Source organism: Lygodium microphyllum, chromosome 5, assembly GCF_053477565.2.
Source record: "Lygodium microphyllum isolate KBCC chromosome 5, Lygodium_microphyllum_v1.1.10, whole genome shotgun sequence".
NCBI classification, from domain to species: Eukaryota; Viridiplantae; Streptophyta; class Polypodiopsida; order Schizaeales; family Lygodiaceae; genus Lygodium; species Lygodium microphyllum.
In genome coordinates, this window is record NC_141139.1 from 4,350,279 (window position 1) to 4,370,341 (window position 20,063).

A 20,063-nucleotide genomic window follows, 5' to 3' on the forward strand; every position below is an offset into this window, starting at 1 on the left:
TGAAGGGCCGCTTGGCTGGTGTCCAAGGGAGGACACGGATCTATGAGGATCATCACGCCCTTTAGGAGCAAGCTGAGGATGTGTTGAAGAGGGAGGGTATTTTTTCACATGTTATCAGAGCATGACCTCTATAAAGGGGGTTCTTGTTGCTTTTTCTCAAAAGGGGCAGCAAGGGAAGGATAAACAAAATCAATATTTCAATCAAAATAAAAAACAAACTGAAAATCAAAATCAAAATCAAACCAGTGAAACCCAAGGAAACTCCCAATCATCTCTAAAACACAAGGATGGCCATTTTTTATGATGAGTGTCGATCAAAGGCAAGAGACACAAGAGTTCCAAGTATAATTTTCATTCTTGCATGGTTTGTTTACTGTGTGGGCATTATATATTCAATATTCATTCATTCATTCAGATTCCACTGTGTTCATTGTCTCTAAGTTACCCTAACCCTAACTGTGTTCTTTTGAGTTTATGCTTTGTCATACGCTTTCACTTATGTTTCTGCATTAGGGTATTTCTTCACATGGTATCAGAGCAAGGTTCTCTTCCACAAAACCTCGGCCTTTGATTTGAAAGCCCTTCACAAGAAGCATGAACAATAGGAGGGCAAGATAACTTGGAACACATCTTCGCCACATCATGATACTCCCGAGCCTAGCACATCAAGATACTAGACTATGTGGGCTTCACAACTTGCTCCTTCATTTGACAAGGCCAAAGAGTCTTTAGACTATCATGGAGTTCACAAACCATACAAGATCTCACGAGCCAAATATGATCTCATCCTCATGTATCTTGCTCAATAGTAGATCAAAGGTAAATTTAAGTTTTCCCCTTTAGGTTCACTGCATCGGTCTAATGATTTTGTAGGAAGCATGGAAGCTCCACAATGGACTAGCCACCCTAACGTGAAAAATGGCATGGAGTACAAACCATTTTCCTCTCTACCTTCATCTACTTCCTTACCTCTTTCATCTTTTCCACACACTTCTCTACCTTCATTCACTCAGCTAAGAAATGCATTGATTAGCCTCTTGAATAGCCCCAAAACATACTCAATAAAAAATGCAAAAACAATGTGCAGTTTGAGAGAGTTTCTGTGAAATCCTAATTTGGGAGGATCCATCCACATCTATAAATAGATAGGCTGCCCCCATTCAGTATTCATCCTTTTGTGCAAGCTTCTCACTCTACCATGCATATTTCAGCCATCAACCACCTACCATCTGCTATTGAGCCATCATCGACTACACTCCATAGTTACCAAGAAACCCATTTCATAAGGTTAGGAAACTTATTTCATACCTAGGCATTTCATAAATGTATGAAACACCTATTTTAAATTCACAAATGCCATACCCTAAATGTCTTGGGGCTTTTGCAATCATCATTTATCATGGATTTACTTTGACATGGATATTAGCATTGATTACTAAAGTTTTTTTTGAGTTGTTATCCATGATGATTGCATATATTGATGGCTCCTTCTATAGCTGAAGTCGATGCTGGGCATTGATAGTGGACCATGATGCATGCAAATATTGATGCTATGTTGAATGTTCATTTGTATTGTATAGAATAATGAATAATGTCAATCTATGTTTTCTATGTCCTTGAGTCATACAATACATGTATATAAAGCTTTCATACTTTTTTATATCTCAATGAAACCCATTTCTAATATTTTATGAAACTCGTATGAAACCTGTGAAACCTGTTTCATACCTCCCGTTTCAAAAACACTTGGCAACTATGTTGTAGCCCATCACTATCCAGTCCGAGGGTCATAGTTACCAGGAACGGGGAACGGGAACGGGAACGGGAACGGAGGGAACGGTGTGTATATATATATATATATATATAGAGAGAGAGAGAGAGAGAGAGAGAGAGAGTCAACACTTGTCTTAGAATCTAGAGAGAGAGATTATATCAACCATAATTCATGAAATTAGACTCTAGAGACATAATAATCAAGTTTCAACAATAATAAAGATTCAAAACATTGTAACCAGCAATGGATTGTCGCATTCATAATTCAACATTCTAATCAACAATGTGCATAAGTCCAATTGGCAACAAGTGTGCATTGCAAAAACACAAAATATGCACTAAACTTTAAAGCCTAAATAGTAAAGATCCAAGTTACAAGAGCTCCAATTTCCAAGTCAATACTTTAAAGTTCCAAAAGGCTAGCTACTAAGTGCTCTGATTCATGGAAGATGGCTCCACTGTGCCTCAATGCTCATCCTACTGAACAACATCCTGCCCATCATCATCACCATCATCATCATCGTCATCTTTTTCCCAACATATAAAAGAATCAGCCTTTGCAACTGATGTACGAGCTAGCAAGCGAAGATTGGAGCTCACATAAACTAGGTCATTCGTCTTCATTGTACCAAGACGATTTCTCTTCTTTGAGTGAATGTGATTGAATGAGCTCCATAGTTTCTCTAAACAAGAAGAGCTAATTGTTTGGCTAAGAATATGAATAGCCAAACTCTGCAACTCTGGAGCTTCTGCCCCGTAGTCCTTCCACCATAAAGCAGCCCCAATATTTGTCCTTTCCTCTAGTGCATCCTCTGTACTAAACATCCCTAATGTTTGCCGATATACAGAGAGCTGATTTTTAATTTTGCGTTGCATTTCACGGCTGGGATAAAGCCTCGCAAGCAATGTGTTCCAAGCCTTGACCACCTCAAGGTCTCTTTCTTGCATCTTTCCTTGAAACTCAGGATCAAGCACATATGCTGTAGCATGCATAGGAGAGTCATACTCATTCCATCTACTGATGCATAACTCCTTGATCTGCTCATACCTATCTGCATTTGGTTCCAAACTCTCCAACCTCTCAATCATGCGATCCATACCTTCATAGATATTCCCAATGCATGGATCCATGCCATCTGCAAGCCTCAACATGTGCATAATAGGATCAACCATTTGGTTGGTGCGATAAACCTCATCCCAAAAATCTCTATCAGAAACATATGCATTACATAACACGGCAGTAGCAGTGGCAGCCCCAGTCCAATTTTCATACTCATCACTAGCAAATAGCTCCCGAATTGCACCTTTGCAATAGTGCAATCGACCGAGTATAAGAAAGTTATATGCAAATCGTGTATCCGAGTATTTAAGAAGTTCTTTGTTACTTCGCTTGCGAAACTCAGCATGCAAGTACTGATGATTACATATAAATGTGATAATCTTGTTGCCTTTCGCAACAAGAGATGCAATCCATGGCAAGTCTCCAATATCCTTCAACAAGTTATTCAAGCAATGCGCCATGCATGGACTAAAGGTGATATGTGGATACATTGCCATTAAAATGTTTCCTGCTGCCCTATTTGTAGGTTCACCATCTGCCACAAACTGCACTACATTTTCTACCCCAACAGCCTGCACTGCCTCGCACCACTCGGATGCCAATACATCTGCACTCTTTCTAGTCTCTGAAGCATCATGACTACCAATGAAGTATACATCTCCACGAGAATATGCAACAACACCATGTATGGACCTATGGCGTGTGTCACTCCATCCATCTGCTATCAATGTCACTCCATTTCTTGCCCATTGATTGCGAATATTTGCTGTTGCAATCTCTATGGCTACTTTCTCCTTTTGAAGCAATGTAGTCCTGATAGTTTCTGATGAAGGGGGCTTATATGTGGGTCCATACTCTGCAATCTTTGTCACCATATTTAAAAAATAAGGTGACCTGGCTGATTTGAATGCAATATGGTCATGGTAAAAAAAGCGTGCCATTGCTGCATCTGTTTCCTCTTTTTTCTTGGGTTCCCATGAAGTGTGCAATGAACTATGTTTAACACCACGACCTGTTGCCATTGATGGCCCACGAGAAGGCTGCGTAGCCACTAATCCTGGTGGTCTTCTACATGAAGCACCATGCCCTGCTGGCCTTGGAGTCCATGTTGTTGGATCCACTGCTATATTTGGCGTCCTCCTGGCATGTGAATTCCCCATAGAAGTGGCTATGCGGTCAAGTAACTCCTACCTTTTCTCAATTGATACATTGGTGCAAAAACGCACCTCTTTCCCCTCCTCATGTAGAAGATGGGCTCTCACTTTATCAGCCCCACTAGTGCGAGCATAAGGGCAAAGTTTGCATTTCCAAGGGCGAGCCCCTCCACCTCTCAATGGCACCCCTGCATCTACCTCATCCCACCATGACCAAGTAGTGCTTCGACTTCGTCCAGTTGTTGACGAAGTACCTACTGAGAATGATGAAGATCCCATAGATGTCAATGCTGCCATCTATATAGAAGTGACAAATAATCAGTAAACTGTAAACTTCAATGAAATTAGTAATTACAGAAATTTGCAGTCAACATTTCAACATCCATGCGTCAAAGTTCAATGAAATTGCAAAAATTTCAACCAAAGTGTACCGTGTGCCGCATGCGACGTAGGCGGGAGACTCAGAGGTAGGTGGGAGAGTCAGATGGGCAGAAGTAGGCACGCCCACGGCCTTGGCGAGGTAGGTGTGGCAGGCCGAGCAGCCTGCAGGTGAGTGAAGCGGGAGCAGGCGGAGGAGCAGGAGCAGGCGGGGCAAGTGCAGGAGTGAGAGCGGGAGCAAGAGGGGTAGGAGCAGGCGGGCGCATGGAACGGCAGGCGACAGGCGGGCGCAGCGGCGGCAGGCCGCAGGCGACAGGAGATAGGCAGGGGCGCGTGGAGCGACAGGCCGTAGGCGACAGGCGGGGGTGCGTGGAGCGATAGGCCACCGCAGGCGTCAGGCGGGCGACTAGCGAGAGCGGGCAACAGACGAAACGTCAAACAGGAATTTTTTTTAAAAAAAATTAAAAAATTACATGGCTGGAACGGCCGTTCCAAATAGGAAACGGCCAGGGAACGGGATGGAACGGGCTGGAACGGGCCAAGGAACGGGCTGGAATGTTTTGCCAGCGTTTCCTGGGCTCGTACCTCCCGGAACGCGTTAATCCGTTCCTATGCGCCGGAACGGGCGTTCCCTGTTTCTATGCCGAGGCTGCTTGTTTTCAGCCATCGCCCTATTATTTGGAGGTCTCCATTTGCCGCATTATCATAGCACCTGATCAGCCTATGTTTTAAGCATCTAGTGCCAAGCAACAAGCTAATGCCATCTCTCCTGCCAAGTGAGTACTGCAGTACCTACATTTTTGCGGTCCAACAAGTTGCCTACTTTAGCAAACACCTCTCCTCTTGTCTCCTAGCAGTTCTCTACCTCGGGCGATCAATTTTCAGCCTTCTTTGGTGGTACACTACTGCATTTACCAGATTTCAACCTCTAATTGCTGTGTTTTGTTGACCAGCCTATTGCCCTTCATTATTCAACACTCTCATCTCAAACCAGTGGTTACAGCTCTTGGAATTTGTCTCCAGTGGACATCACTCTCCGACACTAATGCTCTGCCCTTGGGCACTTTGTACACTCTTCATTCATTTATAGTTTTGCTTCACTTCAGAGTTGTGTTCTTTCTCTCTCCTTCTACTTATGTTTGTTTCTATGTTTGAATTTTGAGTTTTACTTTTAGGGTTTGTGTAAAACAAAACGACACAAAAACACAATGTTTAATGTGGTTCCATCCACCTTTGCGGGACTTGGTAGGCCACTCGACAACTGATGTGCACCTTTATCCAATGCCTTGGCCTCTTTCGGTAACCACTTGGACTCCCTTGATAAGATAACCATCGCTTCTCTAGTCTTGATAGGCCATTAGGCAGCCATGGTGCACCCTTTTTCCAATGCCTTGGCTACTTTGGGATGGGACACCTTGGGGTTAAAACACATAAAAATAAAAACACTCAACACTTTGGGGTGGCCTTCCTTTCTAGCTCAATTTTTGGGCCTAAGAGAGGGTATTGAGCTAACATAAGCATTGCATGCTGAATTAGCTACTTAAATAGCCCCAAAAATGCTTAGTTAATGAAAACCCTAAAATGGTGTGCAGTTTGAAAGAGTTTTAAAATAGTTCACAACACGAGGTCCCGAAACTTTCTATAGATAGGTAACCTACCCTCCATTCAGCCCAATCTCATTTTTGCAAGTTTCAAGCCCTCTAGCTTCCCTATTCACACCTCGTTCGCAGAGGATATCTTAGCCGAAGCTACCGGTTGCTATCTACATCCAGTAGGCACTTGTCTCCAATCTCCATCATGAAGTCTACATTGATTTTGGCTGCATTTGCTAATCAGTCACATTGTCTACAGCTGGCAACCTACTGAACTACTATGTTTGTGATGTGTGGCTATTATATAAACTACAACGTCATGATACCTACGTTTTTACTGCCATTAGCTTGCCATATCATCATACCTATATTTTTGCTACCGTTACCCTACCACATCATCATCAACTTGTTGCATTAGCAGTTTTCTCTCTCCCCTCCCCATCCGACACTAATCTAGAACCACACACTGCTTTGATTGCTATTGTCCAACATTTGGAGATTGCCTTGTTGCGTTTGAGATCTTTTAGGAGTACAACACTCTCTCCCACTCAGTACCTCTACCTCACTCTTTGAGACACGAGAGTTCAGGGTATAGTTTTCATTCCTGCATGGTTTGTTTGCTGCATGAGCATTGTATATTCAGTATCCAATCAGTCATTCAAATTTCCATTGTGTTCATTGTCTCTAAGTTATCTTAACCCTAACAGTATTCTTTTTTGAGTTTATGCTTTGTCATATGCTTTCATTCAATTTCTTCGTTAGGGTATTTATTCACAATGTCATTAGATATAGTGAGTTTGGCTCACAATGCTCTCCAACAAGTCGCCAAGCCTCTCTAGAGTCCTGGCTCAAGAACAATTGATATATAAGGCTCTCTTCTTGCACCATGTAAGACGCCTGAAGAGTAGTTGTTTGTACCTACTTGTGAGTCCTCAATCCTAATGTCACCTTTCTCTCTAAACAAGCTCTAGTCTTGCAGCTCTCATCATATGAGCTATTTCAAGGCATGAACCTAGAGAAAGCTAGCTCTTTGTGCTGGCTATGACGGTGAGAACGTTACACTCAATCTCGCATGTAAAGCCTCATTGAACTACTATGTGAGCTTAAATGATAGAATGTGGGGGATCGATATCATACAACAATCTAAAGTTCTACACGGATTAAATACCCTCCATCTCTCTAGAGAAATAGTATCTTGAGTGCTGGTAAGCCACACAAGGAATCTAACCATGAGTAAACTAAAAGTTCACTATGAATGATAAGGATGGTCTGCTGCAATATGAATGAGGCACGATAAGGTCCTGAATATGAGATATAAGCATAGGAGGGGCAAGAACATAGTCCATTGTGTTGGCAACATGTTGATGGGGATAGCATGTGGATGCACCTGAAAAAGGATAATTGCTAGACATTGAGTATGGCTAATCCATGTGTTACACCCATCTCTCATAATCTTTTTGTTTTGCTACATCATCGGAGGTCCAAACTCTTCTTTACCACTTCAATCTTGGACAACTAACACACAATTGGCCCCAAAATTAGTGCCCTTTGCGGTATTTCTTTAACTTGTATTACTCAAACTTGTAGTACACAGATGCAAACCGATCTCTCTATAAATATTGGAACTATGGACTGTCAAAAATGAACAACACAGTATCAAGATTCAATTCACCCCTTGATTGTGGCACAAATTGGGCAGATATTGAACCGAGAACACTTGCATGCAGGCCAACTCCAATGTGGATGTGCAATCCCCCTCAGATCTACTATAATTTCTTCAATTGCAACAGCTACTTTGATTACTCGGCTTTTGATTTATGGGCACACTTTTCAAGGTAGCTGAAAACCCCTAAGTTAAGCAGAAATTAAGGTTTATAACAGCAAATTGAATGCTGTCCTCTTCAATTCTGCTGAGAGGAATTAAGAACTGCATAAAGAGGAGAGAAAATCAACTAGAGAGAGAATCCTTCAAACAATAACTTGGATGGCGCCAACAGCTTCAAACGGGGGGCAAATCCCCAACTTGGCTGACCAGCCCTCCTCTTATATCACCAACTTTGACTGGGGTGGAGACGGAATTTTTTGCCCTTCTCGTCACGCACAGACGTTCTGTTGTCACATGAATCCAAGCTGATCTGGCAGCCCAGAGAATGCACACCACACTAGTCATTCTTGCTAGAACAAGCCCTCCTCAACCTCAGCCAGCCGCCAATGGTCTCAAGCAGCCTTGCATGGCAAGTTCCTTATCCGTTCGACAAGTGGCACCCCTTCTAATGCAATTTCAGCCTCTAGACTTTAAATTCCATCAATATATTAATTGCGGAAATTAGAAATCCTCGTGTCCTTGCCCATAAATTGGCCATCAATCATCCACATTTCATGTGCTAAGCATTAACCTTAGTCTAGGCATTAAATGTGTAATTTCTCTTGGCCCAAATGACACCACAAGTCATTTCACAAGGTCCATTTAATGTGGAAGACCAAGATTGTCACAAGGCACCCACAAATACCCGTCTAGTATAACTCGTGAAAACTTTTGTCGATGTTCTTCGCTACCCAACTTGGGTTTTGGACTATATTCATGACCAAATTAACTTGCACTTCACATGTGCACAACTTAATTATGCCAAAGCCGAAAAAGCGAGCTCACGCCCATCACGTCGCAAGCTTCCCCCCCCCCCCCCTTCATGTCTGTTCGCACCCGCCAGATCATTCGCGCTGCTACGTCAGCTAGCCCCGCCACGTCCTGACGGCTCGCGACAGCCCGGTGCCCCGCCTATCCGCCTTTCACCTCCGCCCCGACAGTTCGCCCCCCACCAACAAATTCGGTCGCCTGCTCCACCTACTCCACCCTCCCCGCCATTCCATCCCCCCCTGCTGGCCCCTCGCCGCCCTCGCCCGCCTTGCTGTCCCCGCCCTACTGTTCCCACCCCACCCCCCCCCCCACCCCCGGCATTGTTCCCCCCCACCCTCCAATTGCTCCCTCTCTTGCAGCAACTTTCCCCCTCAGGTAGCACCACGACGTGATTAGTAGTTTTCTCAGAAGGATCGCGCAATGGAAACCTCTGGTCAGACGCCGACGCACTTAACGAGTGCCCCCCATTCAAACACCTTACATGTCGTCCTCTATGAGAAGCAACTCTTAGCTGTCCGAGCTAAGGAGCTGTAGCTAAAGGAAACAACAATTTATGGTCAGGTAGTAGGACATTCCCTAGCTAGGGCCTAGCTTCAGGACTAGCTTTACTCCACGCTGCACATGGGCACAGCGCAGATTGTGGAGGCGGTTCTAATGGGCCAAGGAATCTTCATGGTCAGGCTCAGTTTGGTAGAAGCAGCTTGCGAGCTACTTGCCAGTTCACCATATGCGTCCACAAAGGGGGTCATATACATGGTCCCTTGGTACAATGGCTTTACTATGGAGGCATTTACACTCCACAACAGGTTTCTTCGGCACCCGGTTACCCTTCTTTTCCCTGGCCTGGCGATAGAGTATCGCCAGTTGGTGGAAGACTTTGGATGGCTCTTCAGCACTGTCCTTCCCGCGTCTTTCGCGGATGCGGTGACAGCAACAGGAGTCCCAAAGGTACAGGTGGCAATGAAAGAGGTCAAGAATATCCCACAGTTCCTACAGATTGAGATGGGAGGGCATGCTTTTAGGCAGCAGGTCATTGTGATGGGGCACTGCCATGACTTTGGGCATTAGGCAACAGTGTGTATGCGTTTTAAAGCCAAGGCGACTCTGCCGACAGGCCTGCATGTGGACGTTGACGGCTTCAGACGATTCCAGAGACGACAGAGGGACACGGCAGGGGGGGGCGCAGCCAGCTCTTCAGACCCAGCCTCGACAGCAAGGAGCAGGTGGGCAAGCAACGCCCCTTCGGCAAAGCACCTCACAGCCCCCCCCTGCCCGCCCCACCTTGCAAGACTGCAGTCCCCCATATCCACCACCCGTGCCACAGAATACCTCACCCGAGATCCCACAACCCCCACACCCATCTCCCCCCCCCACTGACCCTGGCCCATAGCCCACCCTCTCCAATGCTGCTAGCCCCTCCCCCCCACACCTGCCATGCACCTCCGTCCATACCACCATCCCTCGATCCTTCTCCCCCCACCACCTTCCCTATAGAGCACCCCCCCTGATCAGCACACCTGGTACAAGTGTTCCCCCCCAGACCCACCCCCCCTCATCCCACAGGAGGTGATGAGCCACACACGCCTACATCCTCCCCACACTAGCAGTCTTTTCCCTCCCATACAGCCACCAGCTCATCCGCCCATCACACTTTCTCGAGACAGGCATAGTTGTTGCCACAGGAGTTCTTCCGTAGTGGCCCATGGTCCTACCTGACAGTTGTGGAGTGCGGAGAGCTCCTACTACCTCTACAGGTGGGGAACTTCGTGGTCCATAAGTCAAGGAGGGGCAAGGTCCATCTACTAGCACCACTGGATGGACCGAACTACGCCTTTTTTCTTCAATCCTCTCACTCAGGGGAGTGGACGACTACACAAGTAGAGGAAGAGTTAAAGAGTCAAGTAGCGGACCACATCTCCTAGTGGATGGGAGAAGAAGGACTAGCACTATTTGCACAGCAGTGGCCTGGTTGCATGATGGACGTTAACTAGTGGGCTGGTGCTAAGGTCCCACACTTGAGTATTATCTTTCGAGCTCCTCCACAGTGGAGAGCTCCAAGGGATGTGATCAAGTGGCCCCTAGCACAAGCAGCCCGTTTCTACCAATGTACAGAGTCATGACTCTCAGCATGGGTGATAGATGCATTGATAGTACAACCTAGAGTATCTATCACCCCTATGGTCCGAGGGCCACCATGGGGAATTGGAGTTCACTGTCCAGACTGGTGGAAAAGCGTACTTGCATGCCTCATAGCTTCTCCTCCTCATCAGCAACCTCCACACCGAACAGATGCTTGTTCGGTCAGTCACAGGTTTCCCCATGAGCTTACACCTTGCATCCTGGAATGTAAATAGTCTCCACTATAGTGGGGCATGTGGTTCTAGGAAGTTAATTGTTCGGCAGGAGCTGCACCCTACCCTTGCCGGACGGATTGACATCTTACTTTTACAGGAGCACAAGCTCACTCCCACCCAGGCCCAACGGGTTGGGAAGGTACTTTCGGGCAGCTCACACACTTACTGGGACCACACTATAGGTGCCCACGGCAGGAGTGGAGGCGTATGCACCTCTATTGGCCCAAGTCTCACCGCCTGTGTACGAGACCACGGGACGACAATGGCAGGGAGGGTTCTATGGATCAGATTGGATATTGGACACTCGTGCCTTGGAGTCCTCAATATCTATGCCCCTACGGAGGTTAGGGCACGCACTAGGTCCTGAGTGGAGATTGCGGATGGATTCCCAAAGGTGGACTCCTGGATCGTTGGAGGAGACTTCAACAACCTGGAGGCTTTGGAGGACTAGTAGGGCAGAGGCAGAAACTACCAGGGCATGGCTAGGGAGGAGCAGGAGGCATGGGAGGTCTTTTAGCTAGTAGTAGGAGCACGCAATGCCTGCAGAGACCTTGCCTTCCACAGGAGGGAGAGTCCGTTGGACTTCTTTTGGGGATACAGGCGGCTAGGTGGAGCCCTGCTTGAGCGATTGGACAGGTTTTATGTGGGAGAGTGGGGAGGCTCTCGTGGAGGCTGGATTGAGCAGTTGGCAAGCACCACGTTGTTCGATCATTGCCCGGTTCTCCTGGCACTTGATCCCCCAGCATCCACCCTAGACACACGATCTCCTGTCAGATCCCTAACTCGATCTATAGGAGGGAGGAGGTGACGAGACAGATAGAGCAAATTTGGACGAGAGAGTGGGACAGGAGGGACTGGGTAGCAGAGGAGGTTGCAGAGATTCTAGCCGAGTTGAGCAGAATCTGCCAAGAGGCAGCCATACAGGCCAGGTAGCAGAGTTGGGAGGAGGAGAGAGCACTCCGGCGTGAACTTACAGCCATACAAAGACTATTAGGAGGCACTAGGGGATCCCACCCTCCACGCACAGGAGGTGCAAGCGTGAGCAGCCATTGCTAGCCTAGAGGATAAGCACTCGGAATTCTCTTTCCGAACCTCAGCAACCTTCTGGGCACGGAAGGGAGACACGATGTGCACGGAGTTCTTCCAGGTGCACCAACCTCGCACCGCAAGAGAGCAAATACGCAGCCTTCAGGATCAGTATGGGAGGATGCATTCTAGCCCAGACGAGGTACTGGAGATTGCCACTGAGTATTACACTTGCCTCTTCCAGCAGGAGACAGCTTCAGCTAGAGGATAGAGATGTAAACAACAAGTCTGGGATCACATCCCGTCCCTCGTCACAGAGGAGATGGGGCGCTCCCTCCTGACCCCCTTCACAAAGAAGGAACTAGAGGAGGCCTTCCATACACAGGATGGGCAGAAATGTCCGAGGGAGGATGGCCTATCTAGGGTCTTCTTCACCACCTACTGGGAAGTAGTGAAGGACCCCCTACTGATAGCCTTCCAGGAGATTTTTAAACAGATGCCAGGGAGTCTTTCGGCAGGCCTTATCAGTCTTCTCCCCAAAGGGGGAGACCGATTGGAGCTTTCCCCGTGAAGACCCAATCACCTTATTGTCAGTGGCCTATAAGGCACTGGCAAAGCTGATTGATAGACGACTACACCTCATGCTCCTAGACATCATCCACGACACACAAACAGGCTTTGTCCAGGATAGGAGCATCCTAGACAATGTATTTACCTTCTTTGATGCGACAGAGTGGGCTCAGCACAGTGGGCAGAGACTGGCCGTACTACTCTTGGACTTCAAGAAAGCTTATGACAGGGTGGACTGGGATTTCCTACAGGGCACCATGGTGAGGTTGGGATTCCCCCAGGTTTGGATTCGCGGGGTCTCCGCCCTTTACAAATCAGCCACCAGCAGGGTTCTCATAGGCAGAAGGCGAGGGGAGGAGTTTCGGCTGGAGAGATTGGTTCGACAGGGCTGCCCCCTGGCCCCATACCTGTTTCTAGTCTTTGCAGAAGCAATGTCTTACTTCCTCAGGTCACGTGTGAGCGGATTATGCGGCCTCCGACTTCCAATGAGAGAGGAGACTGAGTTGTTAGACTCAGAGTATGCAGATGATACAACACTCTACATAGAGGACGATGAGTTGATACTGGAGAGAGCGGTTGACTCTTGACGTGTTCTGTTCTATAGCGGGAGAGAAAATCAACTGGCAAAAGTCGGTTGGTTTCCTCACAGACCCGGACTCTAGCACGGAATGGGGCGTCCACTTGGGATTGAGATGGGTGAGAAGAGGGCAGACCATCCGGTACCTAGGGTTCCAGGTGGGACTCAACATCACTCCTACCCAGCAATTTCTTCCTGTCCTTGATTCTATTCGGAGAAAATTGACCTACTGGAGCATGGCTCGTCTCTCATTAGCCGGCCGAGCCCTGGTGGTTAACCAGGTACTCCTAGCGACGGCTTGGTACATTGCCTCGTGTTGGTGCTTCTCCTCATCATGCGTAGTGCAACTCCACCGCCTAATGCGGAATTTCCTTTGGTTAGGGTCAAATGATTCTAGGGACTCCAGGGCCAAGGTGGCATGTACAACCATCATACGGCATCGGTCAGAGGGAAGGCTTGGGATCATAGACCCAGAATATCCGAGTATGGCCCTCTTAGGCAAGCTAGTTATCCACGGCCTCACACTAGGAGGGCAAACCTGGAAGGTCTTATTGCAAGAGGGCCTTTAGGACTATAGACCAAGGCTTGGCGGTAAGTGGAGGCCGTCCTTGAGATGGATCTTCATGTCAGCTCAGATCACCCCCCCCAGATCACCTTTCCTACGCAGCTTACTCCGTGTGTGGCAGGGCCTCCGTAAAGCCCTAATTGAGCGCCCCCCAGGCTACCAGGAGGAGATAGACCATCAGCCGGTGATTTGGAACCTCCAGGTCAAAGATCGGGAAGGGGCACAGATCGGTGAGCGCCCCCACATCTAGTGGGCTGGTTGGGGGGCCGGCCCGGCTCGTACCATCAGGACATGACGGGAGGTGTACAAGATGGCAGACGAGGAGGTGTTGTAGCGAGTATTAGGTTGCGAGAGAGGAGTGGAGTTGAGGAGAAGGGAGATAGATGCAGCGATACCTTTGGAGTGGCTTGCTCCCCCAATACGAGAGCCGATTGAGCACGAGGAGGTATGGGTAGCTAGGTTTTTGCCAGCAAGCATCCCCCTACAGGTGGCAGGTAGAGTGGGCGGCGCCACACAGGAGACTTTCTTCGCCGTGCAGGAGGGGGGACGCTTGGCCCTTGACAGAGGGCAACAGGATGAGGAGATAGCCGGCCTTTCATGGAGGAGAATTCGGGTGGTGGGCCTTCAAGGGAAGACATGGCGACTAGACCCCTATGTTTTCTAGAAGGAGCTCAAGGAGTGGCACCTTTGGATCTGGGAGGGCAAACCACTTGATGAGCTGGAGTGGGATCCAGGAGAGTGGCTATGGCCAGCCACTGCGGTCGCCAAGAAGCCACCCATGTTCCTAGAGTACACTGCCAGGATTGGCAGACATGTATTGATGCAGGAGGATATGGATTGGGCGCTGTCTGTAGCAGGCACTGGGCGGAGCACAACATCACGAAGCCTTTCCGACGGACCTTCTGGCGCCGCCTATGGGATAGCTAGAGGCTGAGGAGGGTGTCGTATTTCTTATGGCTGGTGGCACATGGAGGCTTGACGGTGGGAAGTTGGCTTGCCCAGATGCAGGAGGGAGGTTGTAAGCGCTGCACACAGTAGCCTTTGGAAACCCCAAAGCACTGCCTTTGGTCATGTGAGGAGGCACAACTCATGTGGAGAGAAGCATGCCGCATCCTTTGCCGTATAACACCCAGCCTTGGATGTATCTCATGGGGAGCTTTCTGTTGGCAGGCAATCAGCCAAGGCCATCATCTTCTATATGAGGCCGAGATGCAGGACACGATATTCATTATCAAGGTAGGGTCATGCGCAGTGGTGGGTTTGGAGGCTCTACCCATCCGCCAAGTACTGGAGCCCACAGTAGATCACTCGGAGGTATGGGAGATCATACAGAGTCTTACTGGATGGCATATTTGGAAGGCGTGGTGTCAGGAGGTTTTTGGCATAGAGAGACTTTCAGTACAGGAGACCTTAGCAGAGCTCTGGACCTCCATCATCCACTCCCTCCGCAGCTAATGGGATCAAGTGCAGGGCGAGTCCAGGGCTCGTCAAAAGCTCCGTTGTCATTTCATGCGCACTTGGGGCGGCCAGGACCTGTTTTTCGTGATGCAGGTAGGCAGCCCTAGTTGGCGATACACCCCCCGCAAAAAAAAATTATGCCAAAGCAAGGCAATAAAAATACACCTCCTGTGACGAGATTCCTCAAGATGTGTTTCAAGGTGTAGTAGAGTCTATGATTGTAACATAGGGTACAATTCCTTGGGTCACAGACATAGGCCCAATCTATGGATATGAGGATGTACAGGGGAGTCATGCCTATCCCATCTCTGGTCACCTCTTGAACATGATTGCCACGCCAGATTTTTCGCAGCCAGACTGGACTCAGGTCACTATCATAGATGAAAGTTGATAGCTAGAACCATTGCTTGGTATACTTGGACAGCCAGATGTATTTGTGCTATAAAATTATTGAACATATCCACTATACTGACTCTCTCTCTAGGATTTGAATAAAGATTGTCCACACTCCATGGGAGATGGAGATGATACAAAGCAGTTCAAATACGATGAGACTCATAGGAGACATGATTTTCTCAGGACCTAGGAATTCTAACACTTTTCTTTCATTCTCAGCCACACATGGCTTGGCATGATAGACCTCCTGATTGGTTATTCATTCAGGTGAATGTCCCTTATAAGGCCATTTTTTGTACTTTGCCTCGGGATACTTTGTCACAAGGGGGATTCATTGATAATCAATGTTTCTCTAAACAAAAATATACGCTCACAGCTAGGATACCTTTCACACCCAGGATCTCCCATCTCAACTAACCAGTGGGTGGCACCTTAGTGTTGAAAATCACTCTAGGCTAGCCACACTTAAGGGAGAGATTTTTTCAGCAGATACCCAGGGAACTGCTGACCATGTTTCTCTCTTTTTATATTCTGGTATTTGTACCTTTCTATCTATCGTAGTGATGATTGTGGCTGAGGTGTCTTAAATAGGTTTCTCTTTTTGTAAGACAGCTACTACTGTTGTGGAGCTAATGACATGTATCAAAATTAATATTGGTTTCATACTTCTAAATTTGGATAAATAGACCAATATAACTTACAGATCGAAGGGGAAACACTGTAGGAAATTTGAAATTAGCATTGAGGTAGCCTGACCAATCATTCAAGTCTTTCCTGTAGACAAGAATAAAGAATTAGCAATTAATTTATCAAAGGCTTTGCATCAAGTACTCAACATATAATATAGCAATTAAAAATATATCACTAGCCTGCTCCAAGTTTGCTGTGTGCTGATTTTACTTATGCTGCTAATTAAATATTTCCTTTAAAAACACGTGTCTGTTGCTGCAGCAATGCCAGCATTTCTGCTGCTGCTTTTAGCCAACATTTCTGGTCTAGCCTACCTAAGCCTTGTGAACATGACCACTCAGATTTCACAATGAAAAAGAGTGCCTAAATTTGAGCTCAATGACCAGAACTTAAGAGGGGTGATTAGAGACTAGAAGGAGAAATAGGTAGGTTGCATGTGCTAAACTTGTGACCATGTGCTTTGGATGAAAATGTTAGTGAAAAAGACAGCTACAGAAGATCAAAGAGAATCACCATTATTAATGTGCTGATTGAGTATTGATTAATATTCAGACGTCTATATAAAGAGTAGGGTTCTAATTAATGAGGGATATTTTGTTGAACAACAAACTTGCTCTTTCAAGCTTACTTTTCTGCTCTCGACTCAAGTTCTTAATGTTACATTTATGTAGATTTTGAAGCTAGTAATAAGGCTCTTGTTGTGGTACAGTATGATGATTCATTATATTGATTCTAGGACAAGGCCTTCTGATAATGAGTGGCAGTCTAGTGAAAACCCTCCAACACCCAAATGGATCTCCAACTTGCGCAGATGACACGGAACAACACATACAAACTTAAAATAAAACATTAAGGAATGCACATCTAGCTTCCTTCCAACAATAGTGATTCAGCAGTATATCTGGCCAGGCTCCCATCGCAAGGGCTGAACCCATATCATCAGCAACACCATCTGGGGGTGTGGATGGAGCTGCATGGCAGCAAAGAAATGAGTTTCTTTGGGTTCAAAACTTCCACATTGTTTCTACAAGTAAGAAACTTGTAGAAACACTTCTATGAGTAAAAAAGGTGAGGTTTCTTTGACAAAAAAAATCTGCAAAACCCGACTTTAGGAAAACATCACGCGATGCTATGGGTCCTTAATTGGGGCCTTTTTCTTTTTTTTCCATGCTCCTCCTATCACTCTCCTCATGCACGAACAGCAGCCCACTTCTTAGCCTTCCAGAGTTAATTTTGGATATGAGACGAACTTTTCTGGCATTTTGTTTAGTTATTGTACTTTATCACTATAGCATCTATTCTTGTCTCGGAAATTGATTATATGACTCTAGTCTCATTTATGAGTTTATCATGTATCATGATTCAGTTTGGCTTTCGGCATTTTCTCATTTTGTTTTGGAATGAGAATCATGAAGTTGTAGCATGATCCATTCGACATTGCACGTGTGTTATGTGATACATTTATTTCAATTTTCATTGTGTGACATGTATGAATCATGATATTTGAGGTCTTATTAATAGTATAGCTTGTCTAAAGATTAAACTTTGACATAAGTTAATGATGGATGCATGATGTGTTATTCTAAACTGACTCCCATGTATTATCACTTATGCTGAATTGGCCTCTTCTTGTTTAAGAGAGAGTTCCAGAGAGGATTAAAACCCCTTTTTCTAGTTTAAACTATAAAGATTCCCTTCGTTAAAGAACGTGTTTCTTATTTGACAATGACTTGGAAGAAACAAACCATGCTGCTTACATTTCATTTCTAAACATTTTTAATGTTTCTAGCTGCTATGGAGCTGCCAATTGTCCTAATTGAACTGACCACATGAAATGTGGCACAAAGAGTCCCCATATCCTTTTTATACGTTCCTTACCTGCCCTATCCTTTAGGGTGCATTCATGCTACACGACCATTAATGCCCTAGCAGAGCGTGTCCACATTGTGTGACCTTATATGGTCCATGGTCATTGGCCCATGTTGTGAGCACCTATGCTGAATATCTAAGGATATAATAGTTCCCCCTTATGAACAGTTTTCAGCACTTAGGGACAAGGTGTTCAAGAACCAACAAGTCAGAATACAAACTCCCACATTACCTCCTCCTTTTGGCAGTTCTTCAGGATCAATGATACACAAACTTCCCTCCAACTGATTTTGAATTTGGTCCACAATACCATCTTTCTTGGTTCCCCCATCCTCTTTGAATGACACTAAAGAAATTTCCAAATAGTGTGGTGTAACACCAACAAGACATAATATACGAAGCTAGTAGGCCTAATTGAGTACTAGTGCCTAACCCACCAATAAGGGGTGGGTTGTGCTTTAGTAGGTGAGCTTCTACCTGATGTAGTTCTTAACACCACAATACATTGTTGGGCAACAGTGATGTAAGCTATATTGTATATGATCGTTTAACATTTTCTCATTTGAAATGAAGGTGAACTCTCAATATATGTTAGATTTGGGATCTGTGAGAAAAAAACTTAAGGCTGTAGATTCGTACCCCTATTGTTGGATTGCAAAACACTTCTAAGGCTAGTTTAAGCCTTCCAACATCACAATATTGTCTCCACATTTAGAGTGGTGTCATTTCCAACTTACACACATGACATGACAAGCCATACAAGTAAAGAAAGAACATAGAAGAATGGATGTCAAAGCTTACCTTTCAACCATAGAGTCTAATTGGGCTCACCCTAAAGCTCGGGGTCAATACATTGAGCCAAGATCCTATTACAAAGGTTAATGTTCTATACCACCAGCCCATATCATCTTAATATGGATGGAGCTGCCAAGGGTCTAGAGTCCAAGTATGGTAATCACATGAGATGTGGTACTATTGAGCCCTTATAGGGCTCTTTATTGACCCTAGCCATCAGGGGGCTTTCACACTTTAGGACCCCTTAATTGCTGAGATTCATCATACTACGTAAAAGAAATAATTGGCAGTGGTCATCCATGTGTTTAGGATTTGGTGTTACTATTAATATCGATACGACACTTCCATCTTTGTGTTGGGTGTAAACTCCCATTTATCGTGTGTGTATAAACTTACTATGCAGCACAATGGTACACTCTTACTCAAATCTCAAGTTCATGTATTAATGCAATCGGTGCAGATTTGTTCAGTAAAATTTTGGGGATTTTGCTGAAATTTGAGAATTTTGGCAAAAATGATATATGAAATGTACATTGGAAACATTGTTGATGCAATATTGGTGCTGTAAGCAAGGAAATTCATCTCAAACTTGTGAAATATTGAAGAAATTGCAGAGATTCTTGGTTTCTTATGTGTAACAAAAGTACTTGGTCACATATGTATGCAATACATATGTTGGGCAACTCCCATTGAGTTGATGTATTGCTGAACAGTCATTTTGCAGTAGCCTTAGTGATCATTTGCAGATCTGGGATTATTGCAAATGTACTTTTGGAGATACTATTGAAGTGAGAGTCACTGGGCAGTGATGTATGCTTTGAGTATATGCTGAAATTTCAGTTATACTGCTGAAAGTCATCAGTTCCACTTCTGTACATGTACTTGGACCAAACCTTGCTCTCATTGACTGAAAATTTGGACCGATATTAACTGAATATTCAGCTCATTGTTTTGTTGTTACAAATTGCAGTATTGTTCTTTGGGTACATTGCTGAAAAATGGCTGCAAATGCTTCAAGCAAGAGTGACACTAAATCCCTTCTTGAAATCAAGAGATTAATGGCACTGGTTTCGACTTGTGGAAGGACAGGATGCAAGGCATTTTGTTTCTCAAGGATTGTGATGATGCTCTTTTGGAAGTCAAGCCTGCAACTATGACAGATGAGGATTGG

General features: G+C 45.7%; 2 protein-coding genes across 4 annotated transcripts in view; both read right to left on the minus strand.

Moving 5' to 3' along the window:
• The window catches only part of LOC148035458 (uncharacterized), a 176,778-nt gene that overhangs the window by 14,945 nt on the left and 141,770 nt on the right, over nucleotides 1-20,063 (minus strand). For all 3 annotated transcript variants that reach the window (XM_087678963.1, XM_087678962.1, XM_087678961.1), the window contains one exon: nucleotides 16,240-16,312. In XM_087678963.1, coding sequence (XP_087535089.1) covers nucleotides 16,240-16,312 — 73 coding nt within the window. The remainder of the gene's footprint in view (nucleotides 1-16,239; nucleotides 16,313-20,063) is intronic.
• Nucleotides 2,251-3,324, minus strand: LOC148035459 (uncharacterized). Its single transcript, XM_087678782.1, has 3 exons — nucleotides 3,256-3,324; nucleotides 3,159-3,186; nucleotides 2,251-2,600 (listed from the first exon to the last, which is right to left on the minus strand). The coding sequence occupies exons 1-3, from the start codon at nucleotides 3,322-3,324 to the stop codon at nucleotides 2,251-2,253; spliced, it is 447 nt and encodes a 148-aa protein (XP_087534908.1).

Coding starts and splice junctions, on each gene's coding strand:
- LOC148035459 (XM_087678782.1), bottom strand. CDS start 3,324: ATGTATCCACATATCACCTTTAGTCCATGCATGGCGCATTGCTTGAAT. Junction 3,187..3,255: donor ACTTGTTGAAGGATATTGGA/GACTTGCCATGG, acceptor TGTAATCATCAG/TACTTGCATGCTGAGTTTCG. Junction 2,601..3,158: donor TGCTGAGTTTCGCAAGCGAA/GTAACAAAGAAC, acceptor GGCAAACATTAG/GGATGTTTAGTACAGAGGAT.